At 38.1% G+C, this 14,629-nt stretch overlaps 1 protein-coding gene across 1 annotated transcript in view; it reads left to right on the top strand.

The window, feature by feature from the left end:
• The window catches only part of Naa15 (N-alpha-acetyltransferase 15, NatA auxiliary subunit), a 69,349-nt gene extending 56,610 nt beyond the window's left edge, over positions 1–12,739 (top strand). Inside the window, exons 17-20 of the mRNA XM_021631046.2 lie at positions 1,191–1,289; positions 5,425–5,568; positions 6,903–7,000; positions 9,890–12,739. Coding sequence (XP_021486721.1) covers positions 1,191–1,289; positions 5,425–5,568; positions 6,903–7,000; positions 9,890–10,090 — 542 coding nt within the window. The 3' untranslated portion in view covers positions 10,091–12,739. The remainder of the gene's footprint in view (positions 1–1,190; positions 1,290–5,424; positions 5,569–6,902; positions 7,001–9,889) is intronic.
• The last annotated feature ends 1,890 nt before the right edge of the window (positions 12,740–14,629 follow it).

The following is a 14,629-nucleotide window of genomic DNA, read 5'->3' on the forward strand; positions in this document are numbered from 1 at the left end:
CAAGAGAGCCACTTGCCTCTGCCTTCCCAAGTGATGGGACTAAAGGTGTGCACTACCACGCCTGGCTGATTTTCATAATTTTAACAGTTAACTCTACTTGTTTTGTTTCCTTGTGTTTTTTTTTGAGGGGGAAGGAGGGCAGGTACAGGGTTTTACTGTGGGCCATGCCTAGGCTGAAACTAATAGAGGTCATGCCTACCTTTGTTTCCTGAGTGCTGGGATTAAAGGGCTGTGCCGCAATGCTTTGCTAACCCAGTTCTTTCTAAAAGTAATCTTAGAGGTCCAGGAAGTACTTATTAGGTACCCTCAAGCTGGACAACTTGAGTTTCTACCCCAGAATTCATTCAGAAGAAGGAGAAAACTGACTCCTACAGTTGTTCTCTGATCTCCACAAGCAGACACTAAGTCAGTCAGTCAATACAGTTCTTCAGTGTAGCAACAGCTCGTGAATTCTACACCAGCCCCAACATAGGGAAAATTTCTGTGTCTAAAAATAAAAAAAATGAAAATGTTTCTGCATAGAATCCCAAATACACAAAATTTGCTGTGTTTAAAGTAGACTCAGCACCTTGCAGCGCAGTCAAGTAGGTGATGATAAAGAACATGGTAGGAATTTTAGTATTTTCTGAGTTTGGGTGGTATGGGAAAAGGAATTGTTTTAGAAAAAGTTAGGGTTTTATACTTTGATGTTTGAAGGGTGATACCAAATTAGGAAAAGTCTCAACAAAGAGGTGACTGTCAAGAAGACTCAGTGTAAGTTTCTGTTTAACAGGTGGAGGCACCGCTGAGACTTGGGAAAGGTAAGCAGATGGGAATAGGACTAGTGTAGAGCAACTAGACCTAGCCTGGGTGGATGCATCCACAGGTGGCAGAAGAACACAGGAAAGGAGATACACGCGTTTTCTCAGCAATGGAGGCTAGACAGGAAATGGCTTTAAATTTGGTTTCTCTGTTTACATGATACTAGTTCATATCACAGAATGTTGTGGGAATTCTGTTGGTGGAACCACTTGAGAAATGGTATATGAACATAACATGTAGCCAATTGGAAGAAAAATGTTGGCTTCAAAAGGTGTTCTAGCTCATGTGTGATTGAGTCTAAATTCACTTTTTGTGTTTGTAAGGTCCTTGGCCCTTTTAGGAAGGACAATTTATCAAATTATCAAAATATCATTTTTTTCTTCTTATAGAAAAGTTTCTTTTGATGCTACAATCAGTAAAGCGGGCATTTGCCATTGATTCTAGTCATCCCTGGCTTCATGAGTGCATGATTCGACTCTTTAATTCTGGTAAGTTTTTATTCCCATACTGCACTACTTGACTAGTACTTGGTAATGAGTGTACAGGACTTGATTTACAGGACCCACACAGTCATCTCTAACTCCAGCTCTGGGGTATCTAATTCTGTTTTTTGGCCTCCAGTGGCACCCAAATACATATGATATAAATATAAATAAAAGCAACTAATATTTTAAAGAAAAATATGAACATAAAGTCATTTTAAAGGTATTGCATATTCAGTTAGCTGAGAGAAAAATACATTTCTTTTGTTTGTGATGAAGATTTTTAATTTTAAGGCCTTAAATGCTATGTAGTGCTGGTGTAAAATTGTTAGGTTCAAGTATTTGGGAGTCAAATTTGGCTCTCTGTTTCTGTAATGGGACTGAACCTACAGCCTTTATGTATATGCAAAACATCTTTTTTTTTTTCTTTTTTTTTTTTTAAATTTTCTTTATTTTTATGTGTATTGGTGTGAGGGTGTCAGGCCTGGGATTACAGACAGTTGTGAGCTGCTATGTGGGTGCTTGGAATTGAACTCTGGTCCTTAGGAAGAGCAAACAGTGCTCTTAATGACCAAGCCATCTCTCCAGCCCCACAAAACATCTTTCTGAGCTGCTACCAATCTATAAGTAATTTTGTTACTTGTCATCTGGCGGGGGGTGGTGGTGCATGACTATAATCCCAACACTTAGGGAGGCAGAGACAGACAGATCTCTGTGGGTGTGAGGCCAGCCTGGTCTACAGAGTGAATCCAGGACAGCCAAGGCTACACCAGAAACAAAACAAAACAAAAAAGTAAAAAGTCATCTGACAACCAGATCAATACATTAGTGTCGGTGTCGGTGTCGGAATAAACAGTTTCCAAGCCCTTTGCCTCCATCAAGAAGATCTGGCTGTACCTGGCTTTTTAACTTGAGTTTCATGAAGTGAGCTCAGCTCACAGGCTTTATGTGGTTAATGCTTTTTACCTGCTAAGCCATCTCCCTGGGACCTGTTTGCCCTTTTTTTTTGTATTTTGAGACAGGTTTTTTTCCACATAGCCATGGCTGTTTTAGAATTCAGTGTATAGACCAGACTGATTTTAAACTCAACCTGCCTCTGCCTGTGCCTCTGCTCAGATTAAAGATATGTACTGTACCATCGTGTTCAACTCTTATCTTTTGTGGTTGGTTGGTTGTTTTTTGTTTTTTTCCTTCTCTACCCATGTTAATAATGCTAACTATCCTGGGAAGACATTGCTTAATTCTGTGTGCTAAGAGTTAATAGCATGAACCAAATATGGTTTCAGTTGAGGATGTTGGGAGAACCAAATAAAATTTCATTAGACCTGGGCTGTGGTGGAGCACAACTTTAATCCCAGCATTCAGGAGGCAAAGGCAGGCAGATTCCTATGAGTTCAAGGCCAAGTGAACTACAGAATGAGTTCCAAGATAGCCACAGCTACACAGAGAAACCTATCTCAAAAAAACTTATTAAAAAACAAAAGTTCATTAGGAAATGATTTTTTTTTAAACCTGACCTCCTATTGGTAATTACTTTTCAATCAATCGGTTTGTTTGGGACTGGGTCTCTATGTAGTCCTGGCTGTCTTGAACTCACCAAGTAGACAAGGCTGGCCTCGAACACACAGATTGTATTGCCTAGGATTAAAGGTGTGTATCACTACTCTTGGCCCATATTTACTTATTTTTTTATTTGATATACATATATCTATCTCTCTCTCTATATATATATAGAGAGAGATAGTACATGTCTGGTATAAACTAGAAGAGGATGCCAGGAACAGAATCCAGAACAGAACCCAGGCTCTCTGCAAGATGGCAAGAGCTCTTTACCGCTGAACCATTTCTCTAGGCCCCATGTAACATTTAAGGTTTACTTCGGTAGTTAGGGTTTTGTTGCTGGTAGTATCTTGAGTTTGGGTTCTTTTCCTTATTCATAGTTTGGTGCTTGAAAGAGAAGATAATTGATATCTATGTGGAAAACACAGCTACAGTATACATGATTCATTTTTTCTGTTTTTTTCTCACTTTCCCTTTTCATCCCTTTTTCTTTTCACATATGGGTCTTACTAGATAGTTCTGTCCTGTACTGGCCTTGAACTCACAAATATCTGCCTGCCTCTGCCTCCCGAGCTCCACCATTCCTAGCTTACTAATTTTAAAAAGTGAATGAACCTCAAGAGTTTTGATTTGGTTTGGTTTAGTTTTTCGAGACAGGGTTTCTCTGTGTGGCCTTTGCTGTCCTAGACTCTTGTAGACCAAGCTGGCCTCAAACTCACAGAGATCCACCTGCCTCTACTCCGAGTTGCTGGGACTAAAGGTGTGCAACACCATGACCAGCATGTTTTGTTTTGTTTTTTGGTTTTTGCTTTTGGCATGTGTATGAAATTACTAAGCAAGGATAGTTTTTTTGCAAATGACTGTTACCCAGGTTAGGAGTTTATTTCTGTATTTGCTTTTAAATTTTTACTTTATGTGCCAGCGCCATAGTACACGTGAAGGCCAGGGACAACTTGTGGGGGCCATGTGTGCTCTGAACATCATTAACTCATTATCTTAGCAACAGGTGCCTTTCCCCTCTAAGGCATCCTGCAGGCCCAAAGATAGTTTTTCTGTATATAGATAATGCATTTTAAATTTATGGTGTTTTTTTTCTTCCGTTTTGTTTTTGTCTGAGAGAAATAAGTTAAAGACAATAATGAAAACCGTTAACCCTCCTTCCAAACGTAATGTAAGCTATACAGTTGCTGTCATAATTTTATTCCTTTTCTGCTTCTTCTTCCTGAAAAATAACTCTTGATAAATGGTCAGAAAAAGTTAAAAATACAACTATAATGAAGGGTAAATTAAAGTTTTTAGCAACTTAATTGAGCCACTCAGCTTCATAAAATAAATGCTCTTTAACCAGTAGCATGTAAGTGAATTATATGGTTTATAATTATGTGTAAGCTATTTCTGTGTTTACTTCTTAGTGTTTGTTTTTTAAACCAAAGGATAATATGTTAATGGAATGTTGAAATTCATTCTTAGCATCTCATTGCTATCACTTGAAAACCATGTAGAAATACATAGAAAATGTTAGCATATGTTGCACATATTAAGAATATAGGATATATGCTTGTTACATAAATGTTGAAATTGTTCAGAGGTTTTAACTCTTTATTAATTCTTTGTGAATTTTATATCGTGTACCCTGATCCCACCATCTTCCCCTCCCTTCATTCTCACACTCTACCCTTGCCCCTGAATAGAGAAAAAAGATCTAGTTGTGGAAACTGTAGTGTATCACAGTGTGTCCCACGGTGTACCCCTTTGTCCACATTTCTTTGCTTGCAAATATTCATTGCAGTGAGCTGCATTGGAGTGGTTTCTGCTACTATGTCAATACTGGGACCTCACTGGAACTTCTCTCGGGTATCCTGTTGTTGCCCTGTGTCATGGAGATCTGTACTTTTGGATCTGTAGGACTGACCCCTTCACACACTCCAGCAGTTAGTTCATTGATGGTGTAGAAGCTGGGGTAGGCCAACTCAAAAGTCCTGGATCTGGGCCTGAGAAGTAGCTGAGTTGGTCAGCCGGCCAGCTCTCCTGCACCCACACCACTAGGATGAGCTCTCTGACCTGCCCCTGCTTTCTCATCCAGTGCTGCTACTAGCAAGGGGCAGAGCTATCTCTTTAGCTAGCTCTCATGCCCTCAGGGCTGGCTCATCCACACCCATGCCATTACAACAAGCTCTATTGTGCTGTCTAGGTGAGATGAGGAGCCTGCTCTCCTTGGGATGTAGGTTGATGAGCTATAGTAGCAGTTGCTGAACTGTAGGTTTAGGCTTTTAAAATGCAGATTTGGGGCTAGGGAGATGTGAAGGTGTGAGTTCAGATCCCCAGCACCCACATAAAAATACTGGTTGTGGCCTCCACCTCAGTACAGATTTCAATGCAGAGTTTCTAACGGAGGAAAATCTATTTAATGTTTTCAAAACTTTAGTAAAATAATAGTATAATTTATTGAATACCAATTACATAATTAGAGTAACTTATAGTAGCTTTTCTTTAAAGCATCTTCTAGATTACTTCTCATCGTGTTTCAAACTTTATCAGAGTATTTAACTACTAAGCATTTGTTTTCTAATTTATTCAACAGTGTGTGAAAGTAAAGACTTACCTGAAACAGTTAGAACAGTATTAAAACAAGAAATGAATCGTCTTTTTGGAGCAACAAATCCAAAGAATTTTAATGAAACTTTTCTGAAAAGGAATTCTGATTCATTGCCACATAGATTATCAGGTAATCACTTTATTTGGTCCTTTTAGTAGCCTTCTTGAACAACTTCTCATGCTTTCTTGAATCACTGTCAAAGTAAGGTATATATATTGTTCAAAATGGCAATGTGCACTGTTCTCTTAATACTAGGAAAACGGGCCATGTATAGGTGCTTCCTTTATATTTTAAATTTTTGTGAGACAGAAGTGTTACAGTAAAAGAAGACAGGTAGTTTCTACTGGTTCGGCACTAACATTATGAACAAAGTATAGCTGATTTTTGTTTTGTTTTTGAATAGTCTTATTATGTAACCCTGCGTGACCTAGAAGTCACTATGTAGACAAGTCTAGCTTCTAATTCACAGAGATCTGCCTGCTTCTGCCTCCAGTTGCTGTGATAAATGCATGTGCCACCTCACCCTGAATACAGCTGAATTTAAGTGGTTTTACCTTCAGTACCCAGCCCACCTCAGAGGGAATTTAAGTGTACATTACAATACTGTGCTGGTAGAGCTTGTGTTCTCAGGCTTCCATTATTGTGATCAGAAACCTCATTTAGTGTGCTTTTGACTTCTCATACTTATGTATTTATCTTGGTAAGCTAAACACCTGAAAACTGTCCTACATTTCAGAATGCCTGACACAAGAATCATTCACCATGAACCAAAGTCTGTGTTTTGTTAGTGTGCTTTAAACATATCTGGGTTAAAGTCAGGTGGTGGTGGTGGTGGCGGCAGCAGCAGCAGCACACACCTTTAATTCCAACACTCTGGAGGCAGAGATGGTGGATCTCTGTGTTCGTGGGCAGCCTGTTGTGACTTGCATGTTCCAGGCCAGAACTTTACAGTATTCATTGCAGTGAGCTGTAACCTCTGTCTCAGACAAAAGCAAACCTGGCTAAAGCCTAGAAGCCTTGTATGCCTCGGTGGGAAGCTGAATGCCAGCTTTTGTCTCATACCGTTAATGTTGGTTGTTCCTCTCATGCCTTCTTGCTCACATGAAATTAATGAATCATTTTCCCTTCTCTACTAAATTACTGTCTTTATTTTAGTAGGAAAATGATTGATAATCTCATTCCATCAAGACGGGTGTTAGAATATTTGTATTACTTCATGGTTTTGATGATGTACGGTTTACTAACACATTTATTTCATTGGGTGGGTATCCATTACGTACCTTAATCCTTCCTCCTACTTCAGACAGTCCAACACTCTCAGGTTGTTAACAGTGTCTTCAGTGGCTAACACACAGCACTTCATACACATACTTTCTGTTTTATGTCTAAACGAGCAGAGGCCAAGATTCTGCTCAAGCTTCCTAAACTAAGACACCTTCTCTCTCTTTCCTTTTTCCTTTTAGCTGCCAAAATGGTTTATTATTTAGATTCTTCTAGTCAGAAACGAGCAATAGAGCTGGCAACAACACTTGATGGGTCCCTCACCAACAGAAACCTTCAGGTAATGGGGTTAGTTTCACTCTGTTTGTAGTGAAAAACTTTTCACTACAAACAATAAAATAATTTTTGCTATTTATCCTTAATACTTCCCAAGTCATTATTATCTGTGAGAAATTTACCTTTTAAAGTTTTGAGGGACATTGTGTGTGTGTGTGTGTGTGTGTGTTCTTGTGTACAAGTATACCATGTTAGTTGGTTCTTAATAACTACTTTCCTCAAAAAAAAACACCAAAAAACTTAGTAATTACTTTTGTGTATATATATATATATATATATATATATATATATATATATATATGTTGAAATAACTTACTTAGAAATGTGTTATGATAAATTTATATGCACTCTAGCTGGAGAGAGGGCTCAGCAGTTAAGGACACTGGATGTTCTTTCAGGAAACCTGTGTTTAGTCCCTAGCACCCACATAGAAGTTCAAAATGTTACATCAGTTCTAGGGGATCCATGGACACAGAGCACACATGTGGTACTTATAGATATATACATAAAGGCAAAAAACCCATACACCTATAAATAAATCTTTTAAAATAAAAAAATGACATGGTTATTTTTGGGTTTCAGTTATATTTCATTATATACATATATACACACACATAATAATATATATTATATATATATAATTATATATATTATATATATAATGTATGTCCACACACATAACCATTTCTGAGCATACAGTGGTCTCAGCTAGGATTCTGAGATATTTAAGTTTTTAAGTTGTAAGGTCAGCCTGGTCTACATAATGAGTTCCAGGACAGCAAGAGCTGCATGAAACTTGGAAAAAAATAATAATAATAACAGCTTTGGAGTAATAGGTATTAGGACATTGTGAGAAATTGCTGTAGTCCAGGCCTTTAATCCAAGCACTTAAGAGAGAAACACAGATGGAGGCCAGCCTGGTCAACATGGTGAAACCCTGTCTAAAAAAGGAGTGCTTGTTTAAAGATAGCATACTGTGCTTATTCAATACAAATGAAAGCAATATTGTTTCTTTCAAAGATTTGTGTGTGTGTGTCAGTCATTCCTTGGGTTTCATGTTTCAGGCATTTACAGGACACCCATCTTGTTATGTGGGTGCAGGGATCTGATTTCTGGTACTCCTAACCACTGAGTCATAAATCTACCTGGAAGACTGAAAGTCTTTGGACTCAGGCTGGAGAGATAGCTCACCAGTTAAGAGCAGTGTCTGATCTTCCAGAGGTCCTGAGTTAAATTCCTAGCAAACATATGGTGGCTCACAGCCATCTATACTGAGATCTGATGCGCTCTTCTGTCATACAGGCATACATGCAAATAGAGTGCTCATGTATAAATAAAATACATCTTAAAAGAAAAAAAAGAAAGAAAGACTTTGGACTCTCTTTGTCAAGGAATGCACCATTGAGGGTGTCCAGTGTCTTTTTTTTTTTTTTTTTTAAGTCCTGTCTGGATGTTTGGAGTCTAATTGAAAACTTGCATGGAATGTGCATAGCATGAAGCATTTTAAAATGCAGGTATGGGGGTGCTGGAGAGATGGCTCAGAGGTTAAGAGCAATGGCTGTTTTTCCAAAGGTCCTGAGTTCAATTTCCAGCAACCACAAGGTGGCTCACAACCATCTATAATGAGACCTGGTGTCCTCTTCTGGCCTGCTGGCACATATGCAGGCAGAATATTATATAAATAATAAAATTTTTAAATCTTTAAAATGCAGGTACAGATATAGGGGATATTAAAAAAAACTTCGTGTGTGTATGTCTGAACGGGTTTTTCCAATCACTTTGTACTAGATTTTTTTTTTTTTTTTTTTTGGACATTCCTTAAGATTGTTCTTTCTTAAAAAATATATATATATATATATATATATATATTTTTTTTTTTTGTGTCTGAGTATTTTCCCTGTGTGTATGGATCTGCACCACATGTCTGCCTGGTGCCCCTGGAGATCAGAAGAGGGCATTGGATTTCCTAGAACTCCAGGGTAGAGATTGTTGTGAACCTTCATGTGGATGCTGAGAATCAAACCCATGTCCTCTTCAAAAGCAACAAGTGCTCTCAACCACTGAGCCATCCTTCCAGCCTCAAGCTTATTTAATTTGAATTTGGAGTTAAATAGCATTTTTTGTTTGTTTGTCTGTTGAGATGGTCTTACTCTATAGCCTTGGCTGGTCTAGAACTCATTCTGTAGAGCAGACTGGCCTTGAAATCAAAAAGATTTGCTTGCCTCTGCCCTATAAGGGCTGGGATTAAACATGGGCCACCATTCAGGGCCAGTGTTTGATTTTGCTGGCTCATTGCTTCCCCAAAAGAAGGAAAGGAAGCAAAATAGCCTATATGCAGAAAGTGGCTTTTTTTGTTTGTTTGGTTTGTTTTGGTTTGGTTTTTAAGACTTATTTATTTTTATGTGCACTGGTGTTCTGCCTCCATGTTTGTGCAAGAGAGTCAGATCCCCTGGTACTGGAGTTACAGAGAGTTGTAGCTGCCATGTGGGTGCTGGGAATTGAACCCTGGTTCTTTGGAAGAGCAGCCAGTGCTCTTAACTGCTGAGCCATCTCTCCAGCCTGGATGTTGTAAGTTTAACATTTAAACACAGGGCCAGACTATGCTAAGGTAAAGTCATTTCATAAAGTTGTGTGCTTGCTCAAAGTACCTCTTTTCAAAAACAGTAATTTTGTTATGCCTTATATATCATTAAATGTTCATATACTTATCTTTATTCATTTTTGGTATAACTCCTCTATTAAAGCCTAATGGGATTTATGAGCAGGAGGAAATTCTTCTGTTTTTCTTAAATGTTTGCTTTGTTTTTAGTTTGAAAATGGTTGGTGTTGAACTGTCTCATAGTAAGACCTCTTTTTTGCTGAGAGTTCTGATATGACCTTTTCTTTTCTTTAGACTTGCATGGAGGTGTTACAAGCCTTGTGTGATGGTAGCCTAGGAGACTGTAAAGAAGCTGCTGAAGCATATAGAGCAAATTGTCATAAGCTTTTCCCTTATGCTTTGGCTTTCATGCCTCCTGGATATGAAGAGGATATGAAGATCACAGTTAACGGAGATAGTTCTGCAGAAACCGAAGAACTGGCCAATGAAATTTGAACATCATTAAACAAGCAAATGGAATGACTTTGGACCATATCTAGTGTATAATATTTTTGTCACGCACCTGCTGCATTGCTCTAACTTACACAGAATGAGAGGAGTAAATGTTCTTGCCTTCAAATAGTCTTACGTTTTTTATCCTGCTGAAAACTATATATAAAATATCTAACATTACAGGATATAGGTTCAGTTTCTTAAAAAATTAAAAGCTGCTAAAATTGAGGGGTTTAAAAAAAAATCCATTCCCTATACCTACCTTCCCTACCCATGTTTTTAAACTAATTTATATAAAATCTGGAGGCTATTACAGCTAACATAGCAGGTGTGTGGCAGAAATATTACTTTAAATTTGTCTTGTGAGATTTTACTATATCTCAGACAGCATAAATGCTGTTTTAGCACTGGATTCTTTCACTGAGCACAAAGAGTTGTTGGGGCTTTAGCATCTGACTGATTTTGTTATGGGGTTGATTCTTGACCATAGGAAGTATGCAATGTGAATCACTATGTACAGAGCCATCTACAACAGATGCTTGACGTTGTAGAGACGGGACACATAGCTACCAAGCAGATTAAGTGAAACCCAGAAGGTGTTCAGTACGCGTGTTGTGTTTCCAAAATTCACTGTACATGATCAGTTTGGTGTTCTTGTACCACAGTTTTTAACCGAAGGAACCAGTTGGAACAATCTCAATTTTTAACTAAAACTTGAAGAACTAAAATAGCAATGCAAACCATTAGCATTGTTTTGGCCAAACTTGTTAAAACTGTAATGCAAGAACCAAATGCACTGTGATGTGGCACCAACTAATTAGCAAGCATGAATTTTTCACCCAAGAGTGAAAAAAAAGAAAAATCTACCATGGCTTGAAGTTAAAGAGCAGAACTCCTGACTACCATTCTATGACTGATCAAGAGACTAATAGCTAAAAACCTCAGCAGGCCTTGTTCACGATATGCAGAAAAAAGTGCTGCAGTTTAGATACCTCTGGAACTTTTCCACAGTGTCACAGGTTTGTAATACTTGAAGCCCTTCATTTCTAAGAATATATTTCTTGCTCAGTTGTTTCAGGCAAGCCCAAGACTTTGTAATTTTTAAAGGGCCCAAGATTTTTTTTTTCAATAACAGACCAGCTTCTTTTTCCTGCAGTTACAAATGTAATTTCTTTTTTGTTGTCAAACATAAGGTACCAAATATGATGCAATAAATTGTTTTGAAAAACAGTTGTGTGAATATTTCCACTAATCCGAGTTGGGCTTCTATGAAATACACAGGTGGAAACAGAGGTTGAAGCCAGAGGCAGTGAAATGCACTGTAGGGCTAGTGCAGAGGGGAGCTTTTTAGAGTGGGCAAATGGTGGTGTCAGCGAAGTTCCAGCACTAAGTAGAACGCTGCTCCTTTGTTCAGATTTCATTGAGGGCTAGGATGGTGGCAGGTCCTATGAATGTAATTTATAATCGGAAAGGAAGACTAAACATGACTATTTTGATTGGGAAAATGAGCCTTAAACACGTCAAACCTGTACACTGAGAACTAGCCTCAGGCTCAATATTTCTTTATTTGCAAGGTCTGAGCAATTAAGTTTAAGTAAAATGAATTAAGTGTATATAAAATTGAACTTTTGTAGTATTTTAGTTATAGATAGTACATATGCTAAAGGGAATTTCAGAAAATCAGATCTTTTTATTTCATAGTACATGATCTGCATTCCACATCCCAGTCTAACAGGTCAGTGATGCAAAGATAATTACAGTCTGAACTCCAGTGCTTCGCTTTAACAGGCCCTGTCTCAGGAACATCTTAACAGATGGCAAAAAAAAAAAAAAAAAAAAGGCGCAAACTTTAATTTTTTTTTTTTTAACTGAGTGGCAACTGAGGTTTTTATTGTTTGGGAAAAAACACTAGTGGTATGTGTGCCACTAATTCAGTGTTGGAGGAGGCACCAGCCATATAGTAGGTGTGTATGTGTGGATTTGTTTAAACTCTACTGTATCTCAATGAAATCCGTCTATTTGTCTTGACAATGTTCAAATGATGTAGATTGTCTTAGGGGTGAATACTCAGAAGTACTCAGAACTCGAATGCAGATGCCACCTGAGAGGAGCTAAATTCCTGTCGTGTACATTGTATTCCAACCCAATTTTACTGGAACTATTGAATAAATCTTTTATTTTCTTTCAGGTTTACTTGATAGTGGATATACATTGTCTGGTGTCAAAGGACCTTGACTGGGTTCACCTAAAACATTGTATTTTACTCTGAGTATATCAAATGGATCAGTTCACATTTACCCCATTCATATTCAGTTGATTTCCAGTGATACTGTGGGGGAAAACAGGGTTAGATAAACAAGTTGGAAAAATGCAGTGTGATGTTGTAATCTAAACAAGTGCCTTATGTTTATTGCTAAGAACTGGTGTTATCAACCCTTTTAATAAGAAGGGGTCCCTCGGCCTGTATTAATATAGGAAAGTAAATATCTTTTTGTTTTTCCTTATATTCACTTATTGTCATTTCTCATTGAAAGCTAAAGTCTGACTAGCTTAGTGTACTTAGCTTTAACTAGATAGTTGAGTCATACATTTTCACCATTTTTTCTGTATTTATTATGCACAATAAAATGATCTCTAATAGCATGACTAAAAGTAGTGCCGATGTCACTGGAAAGCTTTCTGGGTCTTATTAGGCCCTGTTTTTCACCATGATTGTACTGCATGCTTTGCTGCTCTCAGAGCTGTGAAATGAAAGCTCTTCAGAAAACCATGGTCTGGGATCAGGTGGGTTGTGACAAACTCAGAAATCCCTTCTAATCAGTCATGCATAGCATCCACTTGGGGAAAACTAAAAAGGGGAGTACTGAACATGGTAGGCATTTACTTTCAGATAATCACTGTCCTTGAATTCTGAAGACTGATAGAAGAACATTTAGACTGACCTTTCTGGTGGAAGGAGTCTTCCTTTTCTGCCTCTTTTAAATCCTTAATACAATTTTATCTAAGCTTTGCTGACACCTTATTAAATCTTTAAGACACAATCCCCATGAAATGGCTATGTTGCACTATAGGAAGCAAAAATGGTGTCAATTTTTGCTGGTTGAAAATCTAACAACTTGTAGCAATAAAAAGTTTTTGGAAAAGATTATCAGGTTTCACTTCTCCCTTCTACAGCTAAGAGATAGTTGTGGGAAGTCTTTGTGGTGTGTAAGAGGTTCTAAAAATGCTGTATTTAACAAAGAATACCTTTGACATGTACTCTAGTTCATATAGTTAAAATTACCATACTCCGTGGAGACATACTTGTGGTAATATTAAACACAAAGGGTTCTGGGTGTGAGAGTGCATACCTATAATCCCAGCACTTGGGAGTTGAGGCCAGGCCTAGAAAGGTGAAGAGAGCAGATGGGAAAGCTGTAAAGGGGCAGTCCAAAAGTGCTGCTTGTCAGTTTATGCAGTTGGCCCTCCGTAACGTTATTTTGGGATGATAGAGTTTGGTGCGGTATAAATTAGAACTTACTGATGTTCTAACCTCAGTGTTCTACACACTAAACCCAGATGACAGCCTTTGTTTGAAGGATGTAAGTAGCAGTGGAATGAAAACCATTCTGAGGTCTGCAATGTTTGAGACAGTATCTTACCACATCGCCTCTGCTGGCTTCTAACACGGGCCTCCCTTCTGAGTCCTGGGATTAAATGCATATGCAACCATGCCTAGCTATGAAGGCTTTAAAAGATTGTATGTGTGCATCTGTGGAGGTCAGAGGACAACTTGTATTGTCAGATCTCACCTTCTACCTTTATCACCTTTACATGTTTCAAAGATCAAACTCATGTTACCAGGCTGCATGGCACCTTCACCTGCCAAGACATTTCACAGGCCCATCAGTGAAGCCTTGGTCTCTAGTTCAAGAACCTTGTACTTCATGCAGGTGGCATATTTCTACATGTTGGAAGTCTCACTAATGTAAAGATGCTCTGACCTCTGAGGACAAGCTGCCTTCTCGTTTACGAGTAACAGGAAGTGAGATGATTTGTGTTCTGGATCTCGTGAGTTGATTTAATGATTCTTGCTTGTCTTCTGAGTTTACCTGTACATGACTGGCACAGGGACTCTGCTATCTGTGGTTTTCCATTGTTTGATCTTGAATGAATTTGCCGCCTGTCTGCTTTGTAATTGCTGGTTTTTCAGGACACACACATGGTTACACTGTTCTTCCAAACTGGCTTTTCTTAGCTCTGTTTATCTGCCCTCAAGTAATCATATTACTGCTTTGTATCTTTCAAAATAAAAAAAGTCACCATTTAAAGTAGATGGTAACAAGACTGTTACCATGGATTCTAGAATACCAAATACTAATAACTCTTCCCTTCATTAACTTAGTAAAAAAAAAAGAGAGAGAGAGTAATAAACATTTTTAGGAACGTGTATTCAGCATTACTTGTTCAGAAGTTTATTAAAAAGGACCTAAGAATATGCCAACTGCTTCACTTGTTTTTGTTTTTATAGTTGGAAAAGTTTTAAACACTCCATTGAACATA

The sequence above is a fragment of the Meriones unguiculatus genome, chromosome 2 (assembly GCF_030254825.1).
Source record: "Meriones unguiculatus strain TT.TT164.6M chromosome 2, Bangor_MerUng_6.1, whole genome shotgun sequence".
NCBI classification, from domain to species: domain Eukaryota; kingdom Metazoa; phylum Chordata; class Mammalia; order Rodentia; family Muridae; genus Meriones; species Meriones unguiculatus.